General features: G+C 34.1%; 1 protein-coding gene across 1 annotated transcript; it reads left to right on the top strand.

The window, feature by feature from the left end:
* The first annotated feature begins 13,448 nt into the window (after positions 1-13,448).
* On the top strand, positions 13,449-18,561 carry LOC18423996 (uncharacterized). Its single transcript, XM_020676498.2, has 2 exons — positions 13,449-16,705; positions 18,258-18,561. The coding sequence occupies exons 1-2, from the start codon at positions 14,220-14,222 to the stop codon at positions 18,319-18,321; spliced, it is 2,550 nt and encodes an 849-aa protein (XP_020532157.2). The 5' UTR covers positions 13,449-14,219; the 3' UTR covers positions 18,322-18,561.
* Positions 18,562-21,504: the final 2,943 nt, after the last annotated feature.

Raw genomic sequence — 21,504 nt, 5'->3', positions numbered from 1 at the left:
CTGCTCTTGACTTCCAACAGCTATGGTGATATGAACTTGTGTTTTTTTGGGTAGATATGAACTTGTGCTCATTGCATATTACATCTCGAATGTATACTCTCTCTCTATCTCCCTGTCATTTCTTCCTCGGTCAATCAATTATTGGACCAACGTTTCATTATTCATATCAATTGATCAAAAAACTATCAGATGATGAATGATGTTGCTACCAATCTCTTCTGATTGAATGGTAATTTGTGTTCTTGATTTGTGGGAACAATCCAATTCTTCAGCACTAGCCAATATCTCTATATCTTATTTCAGTTATTAGATTTTTCTTTCATTCTATTTTTTTTTTTTAGGTAGATCAGCGAGGAAGAGGTTCCCCACCTACTTCCATTAATGAAAATTACAAGAGAGTGCCGTTTGAAGGGTGGAGCGCATTATATCAGAAAAAAGAACCATAAGAAATTCTCGAGGCCTAAAAGCCGTACTATTGCCTCACTCAAGCATGCCCCATGCGTGGCAAGTGCATCAGCCGCTTGGTTCGCCTCATGATAAATATGTTTAATAGACCAATCAACTCTACGAAGCTTACATTGGTGTGTTGAATGTTCTTGATTTGGTATAATTCATCATTTTCTTACTTAATCTTGTTCTTCATCTGTGAGTCAGATCCTTTATTATGTAAACTTTTAACAGATTTTTCAGCCGCAAATCATGAGATAATTTTATTTGGTTTTTGACAATTCATGTTGGATTGTTGCCCAGTAAACACTCTATTATCTACTATAAAAGGGATTAAGCACCGCCTTAGTTGTTAAATGTTACTTTTCCCATTTTCACGTCATGATTCTGAGACCATGGTTATGAAATAGCAAAAATTAGCATAAGATGTCATGGTGCTCCATTTAATATGAAGAACTTGATTTGTTCGCGTTAACTGTCACACTAGCTATTTGTGGTTTACTCCACGGTCCTTTTATTTGTTTCTATTTCTTTGGTGCATATCAGCGATGGGGTTCAAACATGGGAGTTCTTTGCGCTCTGATGATCATCATGACTGTTCCATGTTCTGTAGTTTCTAAGACTGTAACCATCATTTCAACTGAAAATTTCATTCACCAGTTTAATAAATAAATTGTTCTTAAACAATTGAATGCCACTAACATTTATCCAAGTAAACCAACATATAATGGCTTTCCTAATGTTCCAAATAGCATTGTGCTCATAAATGACAGCTATGGAGAAGATCAACCATTTCTTCTGTGAATCATCCCTCTCTTCTTTTTTTTCTTGTTTTTTTCGCAAAAGTATCATTTCATATTTGAAATACATAGAGCAATTAAAACAATGAAAAGGAAATAGAAACCTCAATAAATAATCTAATTTGGGAATTTCTGAGACATTAAAACAAGCTGAAGATGGCGTTGGCCAACTTCTGTTGAGAAACCTGAGGTTTTTAAAACAATTAGCCACAATAAACATTGAAAAATGCAATATACATGGATGAATAATGAATGATATTTGAGAGAAACATGTCCTTGGCTTCATGTGTGAATTGCACCAAAGAGTCACATGTTTGATTGCATGCTTACCTACACCAAGAAACTGGTGGTATTTCAGTTGAAAGAGCATTATTCAAATCCAAGGCCCCAAGTTTCTTACTTGTTAAGAGAAAAGAGAACACAATGTATCATATGCATCTCAAAATTCATGACTAGATGACAAGCTTTTGCCTATAGCATCTCCCTTTTGATTTTACATGTGCATAACTCGAGAGTAAAAATAATATTTTTATTAGTATACTGTCCTTTTATGGGCACTTCTCATTTCATCTCTGTTTGCATATGAAACCTTATGGTTTATGTAAATATTCGTACAAAAACTCTTTGTATTTTCATAAATATTGTAATTTTTCATTAAGCAAAAGCCTAACCAGCACTGGGACGACCTTTGTCATTGCTTACTCATAGTTACATAATGGATGGTAGGGGTGATGTTATCACTCGAAGGCTTCAGCACAGAGTTTCCTATTGTTAGTATTGGTTTGTCAAATACAAAGCAGTATTTCAAAATAATATGATTTTATACTGTAGTATTTCCAAAATGTTTCATTCTAGAGAGAAGTTATGGGGTTTTAAGTCCCATATTGAGGAATGGAGAAAGAAAAAGAGATGCATGGAAATATTTGTTGTGCGTGGAAGCTCTAAACCCAATGGGTTATTTTTGGCAAATAAAGTACGAGAAATAAATTCTCAAAACACAAGAGATAAATCCAAGAGTCATAATCTTTTTGGATTTAAGAAACGTATTGAATATCAATGTCAATCGCACATAATATGATAATATCTCAATGTGGACAATTTTGGATAGCACCAAATCAACAACATTTTCTAGCTTTATGTTCATGTAACATAAGGGAGAGTATAAAGGCTTATGCTGAGCATGTGTAGTGTGAAATGTACATGAGCGTATAAATGAGAGTGCAAGGGTGCTTAATTACTCTTTGTACTTTTCACGCTTGCATCAACATCAAGCTGCAAAGTAGACTCATTGTTTGAGTCACATGAGACAGCATGCATGTGGTGGCACATCAATTATATTTAACCATTGGATATCATGTTGTTGTTGATAATATGGTTAGTTACTAATGGAAAAGTGACTGTTGAATCTTTGATGGTTTATTACTGTTAGGCAGTTCATAATTGTTCATTGACAATCACACTACGTATTGAACAGTCTCATCTCTCAACTTGAAAAGCCGCTTTTTAACTCTATAAATAGGGATGAGATTTCCCCATTTATATACAATTTTTTAGACTAATTCTATTACCCTTAACTACTTTTTCTCTCTATAAATAAAGCTAACTCTGGTGTATTTTAGACTCACTATTCTAGGGCATTGAATAGGTAAGTTTTCATAGAGACCATTTGATTTTGATCAGTAGGGGGTAGATATAGTCTTGAAAGAGCACCTTAGGGTGCATAAAATATAGGAAAGTCCATAATAGGATGGTTCATCCTTCTCATAAGCAAAATTTACAGCCCCCGTTTCATCCACACCCTTATATTTCTAACAACTCAAGTTTATATTTTAGTGGACTGATTGAAATATTTGCAAATTCCATTAAAATGATGAATCAATACTTACCAAACTTGATCGATTCGTTTGCTCAAACTTTAAACGCCGATGATAATAATTATTGTTCTTGTAAACAATACTTAGTGTAGCTTATGTTGTCACCGATGAATTGTCAAGCTTACCACCACAAGTCGAGACCCTAAAACAATATCAAGTATGTTAAAAGTGGAAGGAGATGATTATGTATGCAAACGACATATCTTCAATCCTCTCGTTGACCTAATTTATGATATACGTGTTATAGTTGAGGGATCTTTTGGAGACAAAGTATCAAATGAAGGAATTGGGTAACCAAAGGTTTTTAATTTTGAATTGTTTATAATTTAAATTCACTAAAAATAGGCTAATACTTAACCAAGTTAGTTACATCTTGCTGTAAGTGAACTTAAGGGATGTGGAATTGATTTAGATGAATCCTTCCAAGTCGGAATTATCATACACAAGTTTCCCCATCATGGGATGGGTATTGAAAGAAATTGAAGCATAAAAGGATTGATGTTGACTTATGTCAACTTTAACGTTCTCTTTGAATTGAGGAAGATGATAAACTCCAAGAATAAAAAGAGGAAGTATCAGAATTTGAATCAAAAGGGGAATATTGTAGAGTACAAGTCTAAAGGTCATCTCAAAACAATAAGAATCATTTCTTTCCCCACTCCAAAAGGATGTATATTAGAACTCTAAGGGCCAACACTGAATGGGGCCTGCCAAAATAACAAAACAAAAGAAGCAAATATGATCACCAAGGAAAAAATTAGTGGTTATGGTCATCGAACTGAATATGATCCGAGAAGGTTCGAGAAGGTTGGTGGATAGATACCAAGGCTACCATTTATGTTTCAAACACTAGAGACCTCTTTAAGACATATGAACCAATGGGTGATGGAAATTTTATTCAATAAAGAAATCAAGCTATTACAAGGTAATTGATAAATGTGTTGTCGAATTAAAAAGCCCAGTTCAAGCAATGTTTTAACCTAAAATTTTTTATGTGAGGTCGATCGTCATACTGTCTGATAAGATCAATTTGACAAAAAATAGTGTATTGATACCCATGTAATGCGATGTTCAAGCTTGACTTGAGTAATGAAATAAAGAAATTCTTCTACTTATAGTGTAAGTTAATATAACTTGTGGCATATTCGATTAGAACGTTTAAATTATACTTTAATAAAATCGATGACTAAGTTATGCACAATCATTGAATGTGGTAAATTTTTAATAGAAATTTGTGAGTTATGTGTACAAGCCAAATTAACAGGAAAGCCATTCCCTTCATTTGAAAGGATTACTAAATTATTAGAGGTTGTATATAATAATATTTGTGATTTAAATAATGTACTCACAAAAGGACTAACAAAGATATTTCACCACATTCATAGATGAGTCATCTTGTTATACTTAAATGTATTTGCTAAGACATATAGATAAAACGTCTGATAAATTGAAGATTTCAAAGCCGACGTTGAGAATCAAGTTAATAAGAAAATTAAAATCCTAAAAAGGGATACGAGGTGGAGAATATTTATTATATAACTTAAGTGAATTCAATGAGATTATATATTAAGTGATTACTCATTATACCCTTAAACAAAAAAATTTAGCGGAGAAGGGAATAGAACATTGGTAAAAATAATTAATTCAATATTGATATATTTTAGTTTTCCTTTGAATCTATGGGATGAAGCTTTACTTTCAACTTGTTTTAAAATTATCGAATTCCCAGTGACAAAACTGGTGACCGCAACATACCTGTTCCAACAATGATAAAGGATGAAGCTTTTCTTTTAACTTCTTTTAAAATTATAGAATTCCCAGTGACAAATCTGGTGACCGCAACATACATGTTCCAACCATGATAAAGGATGAAGCTTTGCTTTTAACTGGTTTTAACATTATAGAATTCCCAGTGGCAAAATTGGCGACCTCAACATGCATGTTCCAACAAACGTAAAAGAAACTAGAAATGTTGAGATCCAGTCAAAACTGGAAGTTGGCTGTTTGAACTGGTTTGATCGTTGGTTTTGCAGATTTTCTTGAAATAGCCGGTTCTATACTTCCCCATTTCTCTTGATATTTTTTGGCCCTTTTTTAACTTTTTACTTTTTACTTTGATTGGACATGCTTTTTTATTTCCAAAATCTTTATGCAAAATATCTTTTATTAGCATAATTTTTATCCATTTTAATTGTACATGATATCTTGATTTCCAAAATCTTTATACAGAGTATCTTTTGTTAGCAAAATCTTAATCCATTTTGATTCCACTTGGTATTTTCATTTCAAAAATATTTTGTCCAAGCTCTTAGCCAAAATTGTTAAAAGAATAATTTGCCTTTCTCTCATCACCGCCACTCTTCTCTCTCTAGAATGTTCCCTTCCAACATTAAAAAAGGCAGTGCATTAAGGAAAAAAAAAAAAAAAGGCGGTGGTAAAACCGACGGTCCATCGAATGCCCTCTATAAAAAAGTGAGCTCGTTCGTATCAATGTGAAGTGCTTAAGTGGTTATGAAAACAAAAGGGAGAGCTAAAAAACGTGTCAAATATGAGTGTGGTCTTCCATATCAGACTATATCAGTGTAATTTGTTGTATCTTTTACTTCAAATACAATAGTGAAAGTTTTTTTGTACGTGAATATTGCTTCCTCTTCACCCTATTATCTTTCTTTGTTATTTTCCGATCAAATTATTATATCAACGCTTCCACAAATTTCCAACATTTGGTATCAGAGCAAGATTTGTGCTTCCTAAAAAACCCCTTTACCTATGGCAGCAACCTCAAGTATGAATTATACCCAAAGTCTAATACTCATCTTAGATGAAGAAGATTACAACTCATGGAGTCTCCAAATGAAGACTCTCTTTTTTGTGGGATGATATTCCTGTTGGATTTGGTGCTATCCAAAATCACCAGGAAATCTCATATTTTGTGGGATTGAGATTTATATTGATAAGTTTCCAAAAAGAAATAGAAATCCAAAAAGATTAGGACTATTGGATTTATCTTGTGGTTTTGAGATATATGTAGCATCAATAAGGAGTTTCATTTTTACTATGGACTCTTATATATGTGGGATGAAAGCGCAGAGAATTCGTGTGCCCTATTTGGGTCACTATATGATGTGGTTCCTTTAGAGAGAGAGAGGAAGATAGAGCCTCCTGTGTATAAGATGTAATTTCCTCTTAGAGAGAAGATAGCTTCCTACGAAGAGAAACATTGATAATGCCTCCTGAAGACTCCTGCAAAGTGAGAGGTTGGTTTCTTATAGAGAAGAGGTTTACATAAAGATTTTGGGTTGTTTCCCCATTTAGTGAGATAAAGTCTCGTTTGCTCTCAAAGTTGTTCTTTTCCTAGACATTGGTCTACTTATGTATACTTATGGAATATAGATGAGAAATCAGCATGGTACCATTTGGGAGAGATGGTTTAAAAGGTTTGCTCGATTTGGTTTTTTTTCAAGGTTTGTTCCAAAATCTTTGATGTAACTTTCATTGGTATAGTGGATTTCTATTTGCCGTGTAAGTGGATATAGCTCTCATGGGGTGAACCACATAAATCTTCGTGTTCTTGAGGTGTGTGTTTCATATTTTATTTTCCAAAAATCAACCCGTCGGGTTTAGAGCTTTTGCTCACAACAATTCCTAATAAAAAAATAGTTCAGAAAATTTTGAGAATCTTGCATGTAGCTGCCATAGAAGAGTCAAAAGATTTATCTAAATTTTCTTTACAAAAATTAAGTAGGTCTCTTGAAGCACATGGGTAAAGAATGAACAAATTTCAAACCAGAATATAGAACAAGCTTTTCAGTAAAAAATAACAATGTCAGAAAAGAAAAATATTGAATAAAATAAAGAAAGGGGGCATTTCAAAATGATCAAAGAGGTTGTGGAAGACAAAGTTTTTCCAGAGGCCAAGGAAGAGGAAGAAATAAGGAAAATGAAGAAATAATTTCAACAACTACAAAAATCCAGATGGAAAAAATAAATCTAAATCTTACTATATTATTTGCAAAAAATCAGGGCATGAATCTAGGGATTGCCGATATAAATGTCAAAAATGTAGAAACTCCAATCATTCTCAAAGAGATTGTTGGTTTCAACAGAAAAATGAAATACAGAAAAATAAAGTACTTTTTTCAAAGAAAAATAATAATAAAGGCCATACGTTTTATTCATGCACGAATGTTCAACAGAATTCACATGATATTTGGTATTGGATAGTGGTTGTAGCAATCATTTGACAGGAAATCGAAGCTGTTTTGTTGAGATAGATGAAAGGTCACTTCTCAAGTCAAGCTCGGTTATGTGAAGCTTCAAAATGTTAAGGAAAAGAATTAATTGCTATAAACTAGATGGAGGTGATCCTAAATTAATTTTTGTTGTTCTTTATGTTCCTGGCTTGACTCAAAATATTTTAAATATTGGTCAATTGATGAGAAAAGGATATTCAATCAATTTCAATAGAGATGAATGTGTGATTTTTTATAAGAAAAATAAACAGACTATAGCCAAAATGACCCCAAATAAGGTTTTTCCTATGGTGATGCCGTAATGTGAAAATTATGCATTGAGTTATGAAAGTATTGATAAATCTTACTTGTAGCATTTAAGAATTGGGCATTTAAATTTTCAAAGTTTGAAATTGATGAATTAGAAATGTATGGTAATTAGATTACCATCAATAAATGACGAAAGAAAAGTATGTGAATGGTGTATCTATGGAAAACTACATAGATTGTCATTTTTAGAGTCGAGAGCAAGACCTCTAATGGAGCTGGTCCATGCAGACGTATGCGGTCCAGCTCAAACAAAAACTTCTAATAAGAGAAGATATTTTCTTTTGATTGTTGATTATTACAATAGAATGATGTGGGTATGTTTCTTGGCTAAAAAATCTGAAGCATTTTTAGTTTTTACTCAGTTTAAAGCTGATGTAAAAAAGCAAAGCGGTTTTCCATGAAAAGGCTTGAGAACAAATTGAGGAGGAGAGTTTATATCAAAAGAATTTTGGATTTTGGGCAAAAAGAATGGAATCAGAAGAGTTGACAACAACTATACTCCAGAACAAAATGGAGTAGCAGAGAGAAGAAACAAAACAATAGCTGAAATGGCTCGGAGTATGATGAAAGGTAAGAATGTTTCTAATAAATTTTAGGCTGAAGTTGTTTATATTATTGTTTATATTCTGAACAGGTCTCCTACAAAATCTCTCCAAAATAAAACACCTTTTAAGGCATGGTATAAGACAAAACCAAAAGGAAGCTATTTCAAAGTTTTTGGATGTATTGCTTATGGGAAAAGTACTTCTCAAAATAGAGAAAATTTTGATAAAAAAGGTAAAAAATATATCTTTGTTGGATACAATGAAGTTTCAAAAGCTTATCATGTTTACCACCCAAAAACAAATAAATTGGTAATTTCCATAGATGTTATCTTTAATGAGGAAAGTGAATGGTATTGGAATGAAAATCTAGCCAAGAAACAAGAATTTTAGAAAATGATGATTCAAATAAAAGTCTAGATCCAAGCCCTTCAAGTCCAAGTCAAGAACGTCCAAGACAAGGAAATCAAAGTTTAAGTTCTTCAGATTCAGAGATGCCTCCCAGAAAAGTAAGGTCTCTTTCAGCTATTTATGAATCGTGTGATGTTGTTTTATTTTCTAGTGAACCACAAAATTTTGAAGACGCAGCCAAAGAAAAAATTTGGTTAAATTCCATGAATGAAAAAATTTCTGTTATAGAGAAAAATAATATATGGGAATTAGTAAATCACCCAAAAGGGAAAGAAATAATTGGTTTGAAATGGATTTACAGAACCAAATATAATGAAGATGGATCCATTCAAAAGCATAAAGCTTGACTGGTGGCAAAAGGCTATTCACAACAACCTGGAATAGATTGTAATGAAACTTTTGCCGTTGTCGCCAGAATGGAAACCATTCGAACTGTTTTGGCCATAGCCGCCCAATTAAAATCTTTAGTTTTTCAGTTGGATGTAAAATCTGCTTTTTGGAATGGGGAACTTGAAGAAGAAGTTTATGTTGAACAACCATTGGATTTTATTGAAAAAGGAAATGAATAAAAATTTTATAAACTGAAAATGACATTATATGGATTAAAACAAGCTCCAAGAACCGGGAAATTGATAAATAATTTCAGAAAAATAGATTTGAAAGGAGCCCAAGTGAATCTTCACTTTATGTGAAATGGAAATTCCTTCCTAATTGTATGTCTTTATGTGGATGATTTGATTTATACTGGTACATACAAAAAAATAACGGAAGAATTTAAGAAAGCGATGATGAAATAAAACGAAATGACTGATTTGAGAATTCTGAAATATTTTTTTGGAATCCAAGTAAAAAGTTAGATGGAGAAATATTTATCTCTCAAGAAAAATATGTTAAAGATCTCTTGAAAAGATTCAAAATGTCAAATTATAAGCTAGTGAGTACTCCAATGGCAATGAATGAAAAATTGTTAAAATATAATGGTGTAGAAAAAATTGATGCATCAATTTATCGAAGCTTGGTTGGATCTTTAATTCATCTGAGTAATACAAGGCCAGATATTGTGCATGCAGTCAGTATTTGTTCTAGGTTCATGAATGAACCAATCAAAATTACATTTTACTGCAGCAAAAAGGATTTTAAGATATATCCAGGGAACAAAGAAACACGATATCAATATAATTATAAAAATAATAATAATCTTATTGGATTTTCTGATAGTGATTGGACAGGTTCTATTGATGATCGAAAGAGCACTTCCAATTATATATTCTACCTAGGTACAAAAGTGATATTGTGATTATCAAGAAAGCAAAATATTGTGGCTCTATCTTCAGCAGAAGCCGAATACGTCTTAGCAACAAGTGCAGCATGTGAAACTGTGTGGCTGAGAAGAATTTTATCAGACTTGCATCAAAAGTATAATACCCTCACAATAATTTTTTGCGACAATATGTCAGCTATTGCAGTGACAAAAAATCTAGTATTTCACAGCCGATCGAAGCATATAGAAATATACGACATCATTTCATCAAGGAGCTAACAGAAAAAAAAGAAATCGTATCAAAATTCATCAACACAAATGACCAGCTTGCAGACATATTTACGAAGACAACTACAACAGATAAATTTATTAAGTTAAGAGATATAATAAAAGCGACAAATTAAATGGGGATGTTAAAAGAATAATTTGCCTCTCTCTCATTACCGTCTCTCTTCTCTCTCTAGAATGCTCCCTTTCAATATTAAAAAATGGCGGTGCATTAAGGAAACAAAAAAAGGCAGTGGTAAAACCAACTTAAAAGGCGGTCCATTAAATGCCCTCTATAAAGAGGGAGCTCGTGCATATCAATGTGAAGGGCTTATGAAATAAGAAGGGAGAACCAAAAAACGTGTCAAATGTAAATGTGGTCTTCCATATCAAACTTCCATATCAAACTATATAACTGTAATATGTCATATCTTTTATTTCAAATATAAAAGTGAAATTTTGTTTATGCGTGAATACTGCTTTCTCTTCACCCTATTATCTTTTTTTGCTATTTTTCGATCAAATTATTATACCAACGCTTCCATAAATTTTCAACAAAAATCGTCACCGTAAATGGTTACAGGAAATTTTTTATTGCTTTTTATTTCGTCATGCTTTTTCTGTATTTTTTTTTTTTATTTTATTTCCAAAATCTCTATCCAAGAATCTTTTGTCCAAAATTTCTTTTATTTCCAAAACTTTTTTCCATTTTGAATCTCTGATTGCACACTGTATTTTCATATCCAAAATCTTTATCCAAGACCTTGGTAAAAATCGTCACCCTAAAAGACAAGGAAATTTTTTTCTTGCTTTCTTATCTGCTTTTGCTTATTTTTATTTTTATTTTATTTCCAAAATCTCTATCGAAGATCTTAGCAAAAATTCACCCTAAATGGTTAAAGGTAATTTTTACTTTTTTTCTTGCTCTATATTTTATTTTTTTTCTGCATTTTTCTTTTTTTTCCAAAAAACTTATTTCCCTATCTTGGTAAGGTTTCGTTGTTACCTAGATGGATATTTGAAAGAAATTTACCCTCCTCTCTCTCTAGTCCTGTATGCAATTTGGGCTTAGTGGTTTACTTTATTATTGTTTTAGCAGGTGCATTCTTTTGCTATTCACTTGTATCTTTGAGTTTCTTTTCCATTTGTGAAGGATTCTGCTTTGATTTATCCAGAATAACTTACAGATTCCGAGCAACAGTAATGGTTTTGTTTCGTTCACACTCTTTTTGGGTCAATACAGTGAGATTTGCACTTGCTGTGCGTTGATAGTGTTTATATACCTATTAGTTCTTAAAAATAGCTTGTTTTGGTTTTTAATAGTGCCGACCCCAATTAATTAGAAAACAGCTTTGATGATGATGATTCTCAATAGTGGGTATGAAAGATTTCACAAATTGTCTGTTTTGTTATGTCCTTTATGTAGATAATAGTTCTTAAATTGCTTGTTCTGATTTTACACTTAGATGTAGATGCATGTTTTTCTTAATTATTTGAGTAATTCTGTCTCTAAATTCTGTAGCAACACCCCCTTAAGGCATTGTTAAAGTGTGTTATTTTTCAAATTTGGTCTTATTTAATAGTATCATGAATTTGATTTGCTTTTCCAGTTCCTAAACTATTTTGCTCAAGATGTCTGCTGCTGCCATCGGATGGGCCACTTTTTCTAATAGCAGAAGAACTAAAATGGACCCTGCTTGTGTGGATGAACAATAACAACTTATGAATAGTGATGGCCTATGATAGATGAATTTTTGCATTAGAATCGTGATAATTTACTAAATATTAAAATCAAATATTTAATGGTTTGCACGAGTGGTTTTTTATAATAATTTCCAAAAAATAGAATAAATTTAACCAACTTTTCAATCGGTTTACTTAATATTTTATTTTATTTATTTATTTTTAATTTTTAATTAATTTTCTAATTGTTTATATAGTGAATTATGTAAGGACATTAAAAACAACACTAAAATACAAAATGAGTCAGTTTTGAGTTAAAATTACGTAGAAGGTTAGTTAACATGAACTTTTACCTTTTTTCAAATTTGCCCTTTGGTCCGAGGAGGGCATCCTCGAGCCACATTTTATTTTATTTTTTTGAGTTTTTTTCGATAGTAGGGTCGTGCCCTAATGTTTGGGGCAATATCCAGTCAACGGTTTGAGCTGCCCATTTTCGGACCACCTTCTCTGGTGCTCTTCATGGCAGAGGGTTGTATCCTTGGACTGCATTAGCTCATTTGTTTGTTAAGAACTAAGGAGGTCTGAGGATGCTAATGTCGGAATGTCTTCTAGACTAGGCACTGCTCCTCACTCTAGGGCACTGCCCTACTAACAAACAAAGCCAAATAAATAAATAAAAAGCAGACCTCGAGGCAATTTTAAAAATAAAAAATTAAAAAATGTAAGTTGACCGACCTTCTGCGTAATTTTTGCTCAAAATTGACTTTTGTTGTAAATTACTCTTATGTATAATTCTATACTTCCTCTACAACATAGAAGATCTATGATTCCCCTACCATCCAACCGTCCAATTTTGATCAAGAGAGCCACTCACCGTTTGATCTAAAATTTGACATCTCAAAGTATTTTATTTTTAGTTTTTTTTTTATAAAAATGGTATGAATATGAAATTTGGTATTTGACATCTTCTCCTTGGGGCGCACCTATAAAAAATATTAAAAATAATTTTTTGATAAAATATAATGATCAAAATACCCCTTGAATCTTTTAGGGGTATTTTGGTCATTTTATTTTATTGGAAATATTTGTTTTATATTTTTCACTAGTGCGAGTTTAATAGAGGATTGGATGTCCAAAATTTGGATCAAAATAGTTTATAAAAAAACATTAAAAATAAAATAGTGTAGAGACGTGACATTGTGATTAGAGCAATCTTAGCCCTCCATTCAGAATGTATATAAGTTTTATATTGTAGAGGAAATATAGAAAGCTTGCCCAATAGAAATTGCTTATATTTAAAAAAAAGTCTGATCGCAACCTTATGGGAGGCAGTAGGGACCATCCCAAGCCTACGATCTAGGCTCAATTCCTACCAAAGATAGAGGCCTCCCCCCACAGCCAAAAAAAAAAAAAGAAGAAAAAACCTCCCCACGGACTCACCCCAAAAAAAAATAGAAAAAATACCAGTTTTATTTTAATAATGTTGTCGTATGTGAATGTCTCCTAATTTATGGGGCACTTTACATAACTGAAAATGAAAACGAACTAATTTAAAGTCGTTGTCTCAATGTTAAAAGTCATGTCCCTCGTTAATTACCGCCGTTAACTTTTGAATCTTTCGGAACGCAACCCTAAAATGATCTTCTCTCTCTGAAATTACCTCTCTTTTTTTCTGTAAAAGTACATCTCATTCTCTGTCTAAAAGTACCAGACACTCTCTCTCCTTTCGATATAAGTGGCAGTCTCACTGTCAGTCTCTAGAAATATCTTTCCAACCATTAAGTCTAGTGCAGAGTACCCAGACATAATCTCTTCTGTTTCTAGGTCAAAAACTCCCATGGAGAAAGAGAAGAGGTCCTCCTCATTTTCATAGCCGCTTCTCTATCTAGAGATCAACCTTGTCTCTCTCTCACCTCTTTCTTTCTGCAGAGAAATGCCATTGCCCACCTCCAGGTAAGAGCTATACTCTATTCTATGTAGACTCCATTTCCCCCTCTAAAAACCCCAACTTAAAGGCCTCGCCTCTGTTTAAGGTACAAGCTCTTACCTGTCTCTGGTATAAGTCCTGACTTTTTTTTTTTTTCAATCTCTCTCCTCTTTTTATAAATCTTAGTTCCCTTTCTAGCAAGGCCTATTGCATGCATATTCTCTTGATCTCATTTGAATGCACTCTCTTCTTCTGTAATAGATCCTAATCTCATTTGCATGCGCAATCTGTCTTCGTCTATAACAAATCCCAATCTCATTTGCATGCACAACGAGGAAAACCTTAATCTCTTTTGCATGCACAATGTTTCTTTTATAGGAAAACCCTAATCTCATTTGCATAGACAATCTATTTTTTATCTAAGCTGCATCCACAATTTTGGTCTATGATGAGTCCAAATATGGTTTCTGGTAAAAGCACATACATGCACAATGATACAAGTCCAATCTCTTCTACAATTCCTAGTCTCCTCTCTAATGATGTTCCCACAGAGATCAATGGAACAGGCTCATTTTCTTCCTCGGGGCCTACTCCTAATTCGTTCTCTAAGGAAAATTCTAGATCGGGATTGCTCAATGCTCCAAGCCAAATTTTTGCCTCTACTAGAATTCCGAAAAATCTCTCGCATGCAAGCCGCCCCGTCTCACTCCATAATGCAAGTTCAAGTTCTTCTTCTGTGACAAACCCTAATATGTTCTCTAATGGAAGCCCTTCTTTGCTCCATGGTACCAGCTCAATCTCTTCCTATGTTACAAGTCCTTTCCTTATTTCTGGTACTACAAATAGTGCAAGGAAAATTCCTTCTTGCATGACAAACCCTAATATGTTCTCTATGAAGAGTCCCACTTTGCTCCATGGTACCAGCTCAGTCTCCTCCTCTACTACAAGTCCTTGCCTTACTTGTAGTACTGCTACGAGCTCCACCTCTCTTTATAGTTCAAACCCCACTTTGCTCAACAGCACCAGCTCAATCTCTTCCTCTACAGCTAGTCCCAGCTTTCTAAGTCCAAGCTCACGCTCTTCCTCTGTGACCTGCCTGAATTTGTTCTCAACTAAAAGCCCCTCTTTGCTGAATGCTGCAAACCCAATCACTTCTATTTCAAGCCCCACCTTAAGCTATAGTGCCAGCTCAACCTCTTCCTCTATTACTGCTCCAAACCTCCTTACTGATCAAAGCCTCACCTCACTCAACGGGAGACCATCAATATCCATCTATACTAAAAGCTGTAACTTCCTCTTTGGGAAAAGCTTGGAGTCGTTGTGTCATAATACCCCGAATTCTACTGCAAGTCCTACTTCTCTTTGTGGTTCAGGCATGGACTCATCATGTACGAAGTGCCAAATTTCTGCTACGAGTCCTGACTTTCCTTTTGCTTCAAGCCTGGCCTCATCGAGTGACAAGAGCCCAATTTCTGGTGCAAGTCTTGACTTCCCTTCTGGTTCAAGCCTGGCCTCATCACGTAATAAGAGCCCAATTTCTACTACAACTCCTAGCTTCCTTTTTGGTTCAAGCCTGGCCTCATCCCGTGATAAGAGCCCAATTTCTGCTACAAGTCCTGGCTTCCTTTCTGGTCCAAGCCCTAGCATGTTCTTTAGCTCATGCTCCAGTTCAAGCTCATCAGCTGTTACAAATCCTAACATCCTTTGTGATATCTGCCCCGCCACTCCATTCGATGTTACAAGGCCAATGACTTTGTTGGATGTAATCCTTAAATTACAGAGTGATGAAGCCACTAACTATCCCTATGGCACAAGCCAAAGTTACCCAGCCGAAATTCCTAGCTTTCCAAATCCAAACTCTCTCTCCCAACAGACTATTCCGAATGTTTGCTCTCCTGAACTGACTGGTACTAACCTTCTCTCTGATGAAAAGCCAAACTTTGCTAGCGATACAAACCAAATCTCCCATCCTATACATCCCAGCTTCTCGCAAGCCTCTATTCCCGATTTTCTTTCTACTGAAAGCCGCGTCATGCTTAGTTGTACAAGAGAAACCCCCCTTGAAAAAATTCTCGACTTTCTTTCTCACTATGATAGTTCCTACTCTCTCTCTGATACATATCCCAACTTGCTTAGTGATACAAGCCAAACCCTTGTTGGGCTACATGACTCTCTCTCGGGTGAAAGCCGCACCTTGCCCACTGAAGAAGCCTCTCTTTCTCATTCAAATTCTGGTGAAAGTAATGTCTCGTTCCTTGGAAAAAGGCCCGCATTCTCTTCTGATGAAGTCCTCATCATTGATCTCACTGAAGAAAACGGTCCTTACTCTATACTTAAAGACAAAGTCCCCAACAGGAAGAGAAAAACTGTTCCATCATCATCGGGTTATTTCTGTGAGATATGCATGGATCATAAATCCCATGAAGAGATTTTCTCAAACCCAACATGCTTTCACAGCTATTGCAATGAGTGTATTGCAAAACACATAGCTTCAAAATTACAAGAGAATTTCACCATAATTTCGTGCCCCAATCCTTCTTGTAACCAAGTTTTAGAGATAGGAAGTTGCAAGCCCTATGTTCCAGAGAGTGTTTTTCAGCGATGGTGCGATGTACTATCTGAGGATTCTATATTGGTCATCAACAAGTACTATTGCCCCTTTAGGGATTGTTCTGGGCTTTTGGAGTTTGATGCGGTCAATGATGGCAACATAAGGGAGAGTGAATGCCCTTATTGTAGGAGGCTTTTTTGTGCTCAATGTAATGTACCATGGCATTCAGAAATGAACTGTGAAGAGTTCGAGGAGGTGAGAGGTAATAAGGAGCATGACATTTTGTTTTCTGAGCTGGCAGAGGAGAAAAACTGGAAAAGGTGCCCTCTCTGTAAGTATTATGTGGAAAGGAAGGCAGGTTGTGATCATATGACTTGCAGGTATACTTTACATTTTCATGGACTTGTTTCTATAAGAAAGTTTGAAATTTATCTTTATCTTTTTTATTAGTGACTGTTTCAAGCTTAGATGGTGCTTATGCTTCACTAGAATATTTTAATCTTTGCTTGATTATAGTCTATAATGCATTCTAGATCTCAAATATGTATGTAGAACTTCCACTACGGTTAGTTGGGCTAATCTAGACAATCAGGGACTTTGATTTGTCTTCACTAAAGGACTCATAATCCAAAAAAGAGGATACCTCAACAACAAGGAAAAGCAACATGTAATTCTTCTCCTATTGTATTCCTAAATTTGGGTTTATATCTCCCATGATTAAGCTACTAAATTTTTATCTTTTTTAAGATCTCTTTTCAAATTTATTTCAGCCAATGCATACTGAATTCTATTCTTTTCCAAAATCTAGACCTTAAGCTCTCCGCTCTTGCATGTGCATTGCACTGGCTGAGAACTAACATATCCAAATCCATGGTCTACGGAAAGTGAGAGGTAATGATAATGACCCTTGTTAGGAAAATGTGTAACGCCTGCTAGATAAAAACTCGAAGTTTGCATGATAAGTCATAGTGTCCTTGATTTTCATTACTTTTCGAAATGAATCCTAGCCCTCTAGGTCATGTATTATGAGTTATATGGAACTTTGCTGACAGATATATTATGTATGTCATATCAATGTTATTTTGAAAGTTGCCATTATTGCTTATTTCTTTTTAAGCATAATGGGAAATGATCCGTAAGACAAGGTCCTATAACCTCAGATACGATGCAACTACAATTCCGGCCCCATTGTCTAATCCTTGTCATGGATGTCATTGATGTTTAATAGTTACAATGAAAGATCTATAATATTCTTCATTGGGAAATAGTAATTGGATGGTGATGATGAGAATCTCAAATGAATCCCAAATAATTTCTTGTTATTTTTGTTGTAATGGCAGTTACTATTATGTTACTGTTACTATTCTACTGGCCAGTTAGCTGTAATGCCCCACAATTACATGCTTAAAAAACATGCCCAAAAACAAAACAATAGTATTTTTAATAGGCCATGAGAATTTTGCTTGTCTTTCTTTATATTGTGGTGTTTTGTTGTGTTTTGAAACTTATATTTGGGTTAGTGACTTAATTTTCTATGACAAAGATTAAATGGGTCTATTTGATAGGGTTATCTCTTGTCATTCACTTAAAGAAAAAATACATGATATAGGAGTTTCCTTTGATGCAGTGAACTGGACATTCGCTTATTCTCTTTGTTATTTCTACCTTCCACTGTTTTCCTTCCAATCTTTTTATGATAATTGTCCTCCTAATGTTGATGCTTTTAATTGCGCTCGAAGATTTTAGTTTTCAATGTTTTGTTTTGAAATTTATATTTCGCAAATAGCGGCCTGTTCAACTTACTGCTCTAACCTGTTGATTGCATGTGTCCCTAGATCGTTTATGCACAATACCTGTACGGAATACATTTCCTTTTACATTTACAGATAGTAAAAGATTTATCCTAATTCCCTCTCTTTTTCATTTTTGCAGATGCAAGTATGAATTTTGCTACCGATGTGGATCTCCATGGGGTCTCATACATTGTTGTCTGTGAACATGAAGAAACATACTTCAAAGGAGAAAAACTATCAGTTTTCATGATTTAATTTCTGTTGTTCAGTATTAATACTCAAGAAGAAACTAAGACTTCATTTTTCAGTCAATAGTATGGTCTTATTGGCCATTATTTCATGTTGTGACTTGTTCTATTAAGTACAGTATGAAGTTTACAATTTCATAAGTGTTGCTTGCTAGTTCATCTTTATTAATACAATTTCATAAGTTTTGATTGCTAGTTCATCTTTATTAATTCTCACAACACTCTCATTGTACCTCCATTTCTTTTTATTCTCTCTTTTTAGAGCAGCTTTCACACATTCAGTATAATGTTTCTCTAGGCCCTTAGGTTTCTCCCCAACTAATGACTACTATTAATGCATACATGCTAACAATTGTACTAGCTTTCACACAATCATTCGGATGACTTATAAATGCTAGATGTTAAAAGTGTATGTACCTGCATGGAATATTACTATCAAACCAAAAGCAATCAGTAGTAAGTAGGTTCATCTCCACCTCAGAGACCTACAAATGGACATGTTTTTGGGGTCGGTGCACGAAAGAAAAGATATGTTTAGGATATTTTAATATACTTGTTAGGAGTTTTCAATATGCTTACTACCTATTTTAAGTGATACACCTGTCAATAGTTTTGGCATATGTTGATGTTACTTAGGATATCACACTCATGTCTTAAACTTTAGAAACTTAGATACTTGTTATAAATTTTTTTTGTTGAAATTTCAATGTAAATGTACTTTAATGTCACTTAAACGCCACTTCCTCGTTGGTCTTGATGTACAAGATGTGTGTGAAATGCCAATATTCGGGTTGCTCTCATTTACACTCATATTCGTGTTAGGCACCAACACACGTATCCATATCTTTGTAACATAGTTTACAATGAAGCATATTATGGCATGTCCCTTTTGGGCAACAGCAATCGCAATCCCATAAAGTGGATTCAATCTAAGCAGATAAAAATGATCATGCAGATGATTTTCATAGTAACCATTTACCATCCATATATAGATAAGAAAAAGTAACAAGGGAATGATCTAAAGAAGGCAAAATGATTTTATGACGAAATCCCTGTATGTTGAATGAACATTAAATGTCTACAATATTTCTCTGCTCAAATTCTTTCATGTTCATACACTGATCAATTTCCATTTCCAGAATGAATTACTCAAGTATTTACTGGAAAGAAAACATACAGAATGTACTCTTATAAGTTATGAAAAGAAAACTTAAAGAATGTACTTTTTCAAGATATATAAAAGCTATTAGGAACTCTCTCTTGCAAACAAAGCTGAGGTAGAACAAGAGATAGATGAAGCCTTTTTTTCTGCTGTGTGGACAAAGGGAGTTTTTCATATTGAAAAACCTTTGGTACCTGGATAGAGACTCCAGAATTTGCTTCCTCATCCTTCTTGAACCCTTCAGTTAAATGGAAAGTGTAGATTACAAGTCATAAATTTTAGGTACTTCCTACTGTTCTTGAACCACTCATTTAAATGGACAGTGTAGACTAGAAGCCACAAGATCAGTTTTTCTGTGTGCTGGTCGGTGGGGAGGATACGATCGATATATGGGCAATAATGGTTACTATTCCTACTGAAGTTTCAGTGACATCTGATTAACGTGTTTGTTTTAGTATGGTGCCCCAATTCTCATAGTTTAGAACCTTTTTCCATTAAAGACGGAAAATCTTCATGTTTCAATCAATTCGATCTCCGTCTTTTAGATTCTTTGCTTCGCGCTCCTTTCCTCGTGAATGCCTCAAGCAATTCGATCTTCCTATTTTAGATTCTTTGCTTTATATTCCTTTTTGTTACCTATTTTGCATGTGGTGAACCGAAAATATGAGTTAGTTACCACCTTGGGGGCTGGGGGGTGGGGGAGAGAGAGAGAGAGAGAGAAGTGGCCATTAAAAAAGGGAAATACTGTTTAATTGATCGACAAAATTGAAACTTTGGGACATTGGGAACTAGAAATATTAAGAGGGGAGATAGGCAACATTTGAATGGTAATTAGGGCATTAAAAGCAATGGTGTTCAGAAAAAACTCTAGACGAAACCCTGTAACAAAATCAGGATTAGTATCAGTAATCAACGGAGCTAGTCTTACTGCTACCAATGTTTATTCTAGCCTAGGTAAATTGAATTAAAATATGTTTGGTGTAACAGCACGTTCGTTAATTAATCCAAGGCTAGTCGAGATTCTCTCACACACAAAAATGGGTGGTAGATGATCTCTTGGAGTACCACTATCAAACTATATCATAACATCCCATATAATTGGTTCTTGGTAAACATAAACAAGGTATTGGAAACTTGCCATAATTTTATAAAATTTGAATGTGTTCAAGATTTCTCTATAAAGAGAATTTGTAAAATTTGATTTGTAAGACATTTTTCTCTGGACAAGGGTTGTTTTAGGGATTTTGATTTGTGCTGAGAATTTTTGTGCTCAGTGAATAGTTCAGAAGCTTTCAAGTGGGAGCCCATTGGACAGTCAATTTTTTCATTAAACACCCACTGCGTTTTGGGTCTTGTACATAGTCCATGGGTGGCAATATGAAAAGTGGGTGACCCAATGTGCTATTTTTCCTAAAATTCGAGATTTTTGGGAAGATCATAGAATTTTAAGGAGTTTGTGAAGACTAGAATTTTCATTTATTTAGCAATTGAGCATATGTGGTAGATTTTTGGGATTGTTTATCACAATTCCACATATGCTCAATTCCATTTTTGCTAAATAAATGTAATTTTTTTGTTGGATAGATTAAGAAGGAGTCTCTTTCCCTTTGGTAAGAATGGAATTCAAGTGATTCACGTTATGGCACCCACCACCTGTGCCATTCTATTCTAAATAAATACAATTTTTGTATTATCAAAAATATGTTTCTATTTTTTATCGGTCTCTTTCCTTTAGTGTTCAAAGCTCGGCTAGATCCTCTAGTAACTCGGCCTCAGCAAGGTACGGAGGTGAGCTTTTTAGTTACAGACATGGGGTAATAGAAATTCTGTTATTTGTAAAAATTCATATTACTAAATCACCAATCAATGTTGTATGTATTTCTATATAATTTGTATGTATTTTATCATGATTTGTGAATTTTTATATTATAGCCTTTATTTTCCCAGTTTTCCCTTTTTTAATTGCTTCAAGATAT

Source organism: Amborella trichopoda, chromosome 13, assembly GCF_054954075.1.
Source record: "Amborella trichopoda isolate Santa Cruz 75 chromosome 13, AtrichopodaSantaCruz75HAP2 v2.0, whole genome shotgun sequence".
Lineage (NCBI taxonomy): Eukaryota > Viridiplantae > Streptophyta > Magnoliopsida > Amborellales > Amborellaceae > Amborella > Amborella trichopoda.
This window is presented reverse-complemented; position numbering and strand designations above follow the sequence as displayed.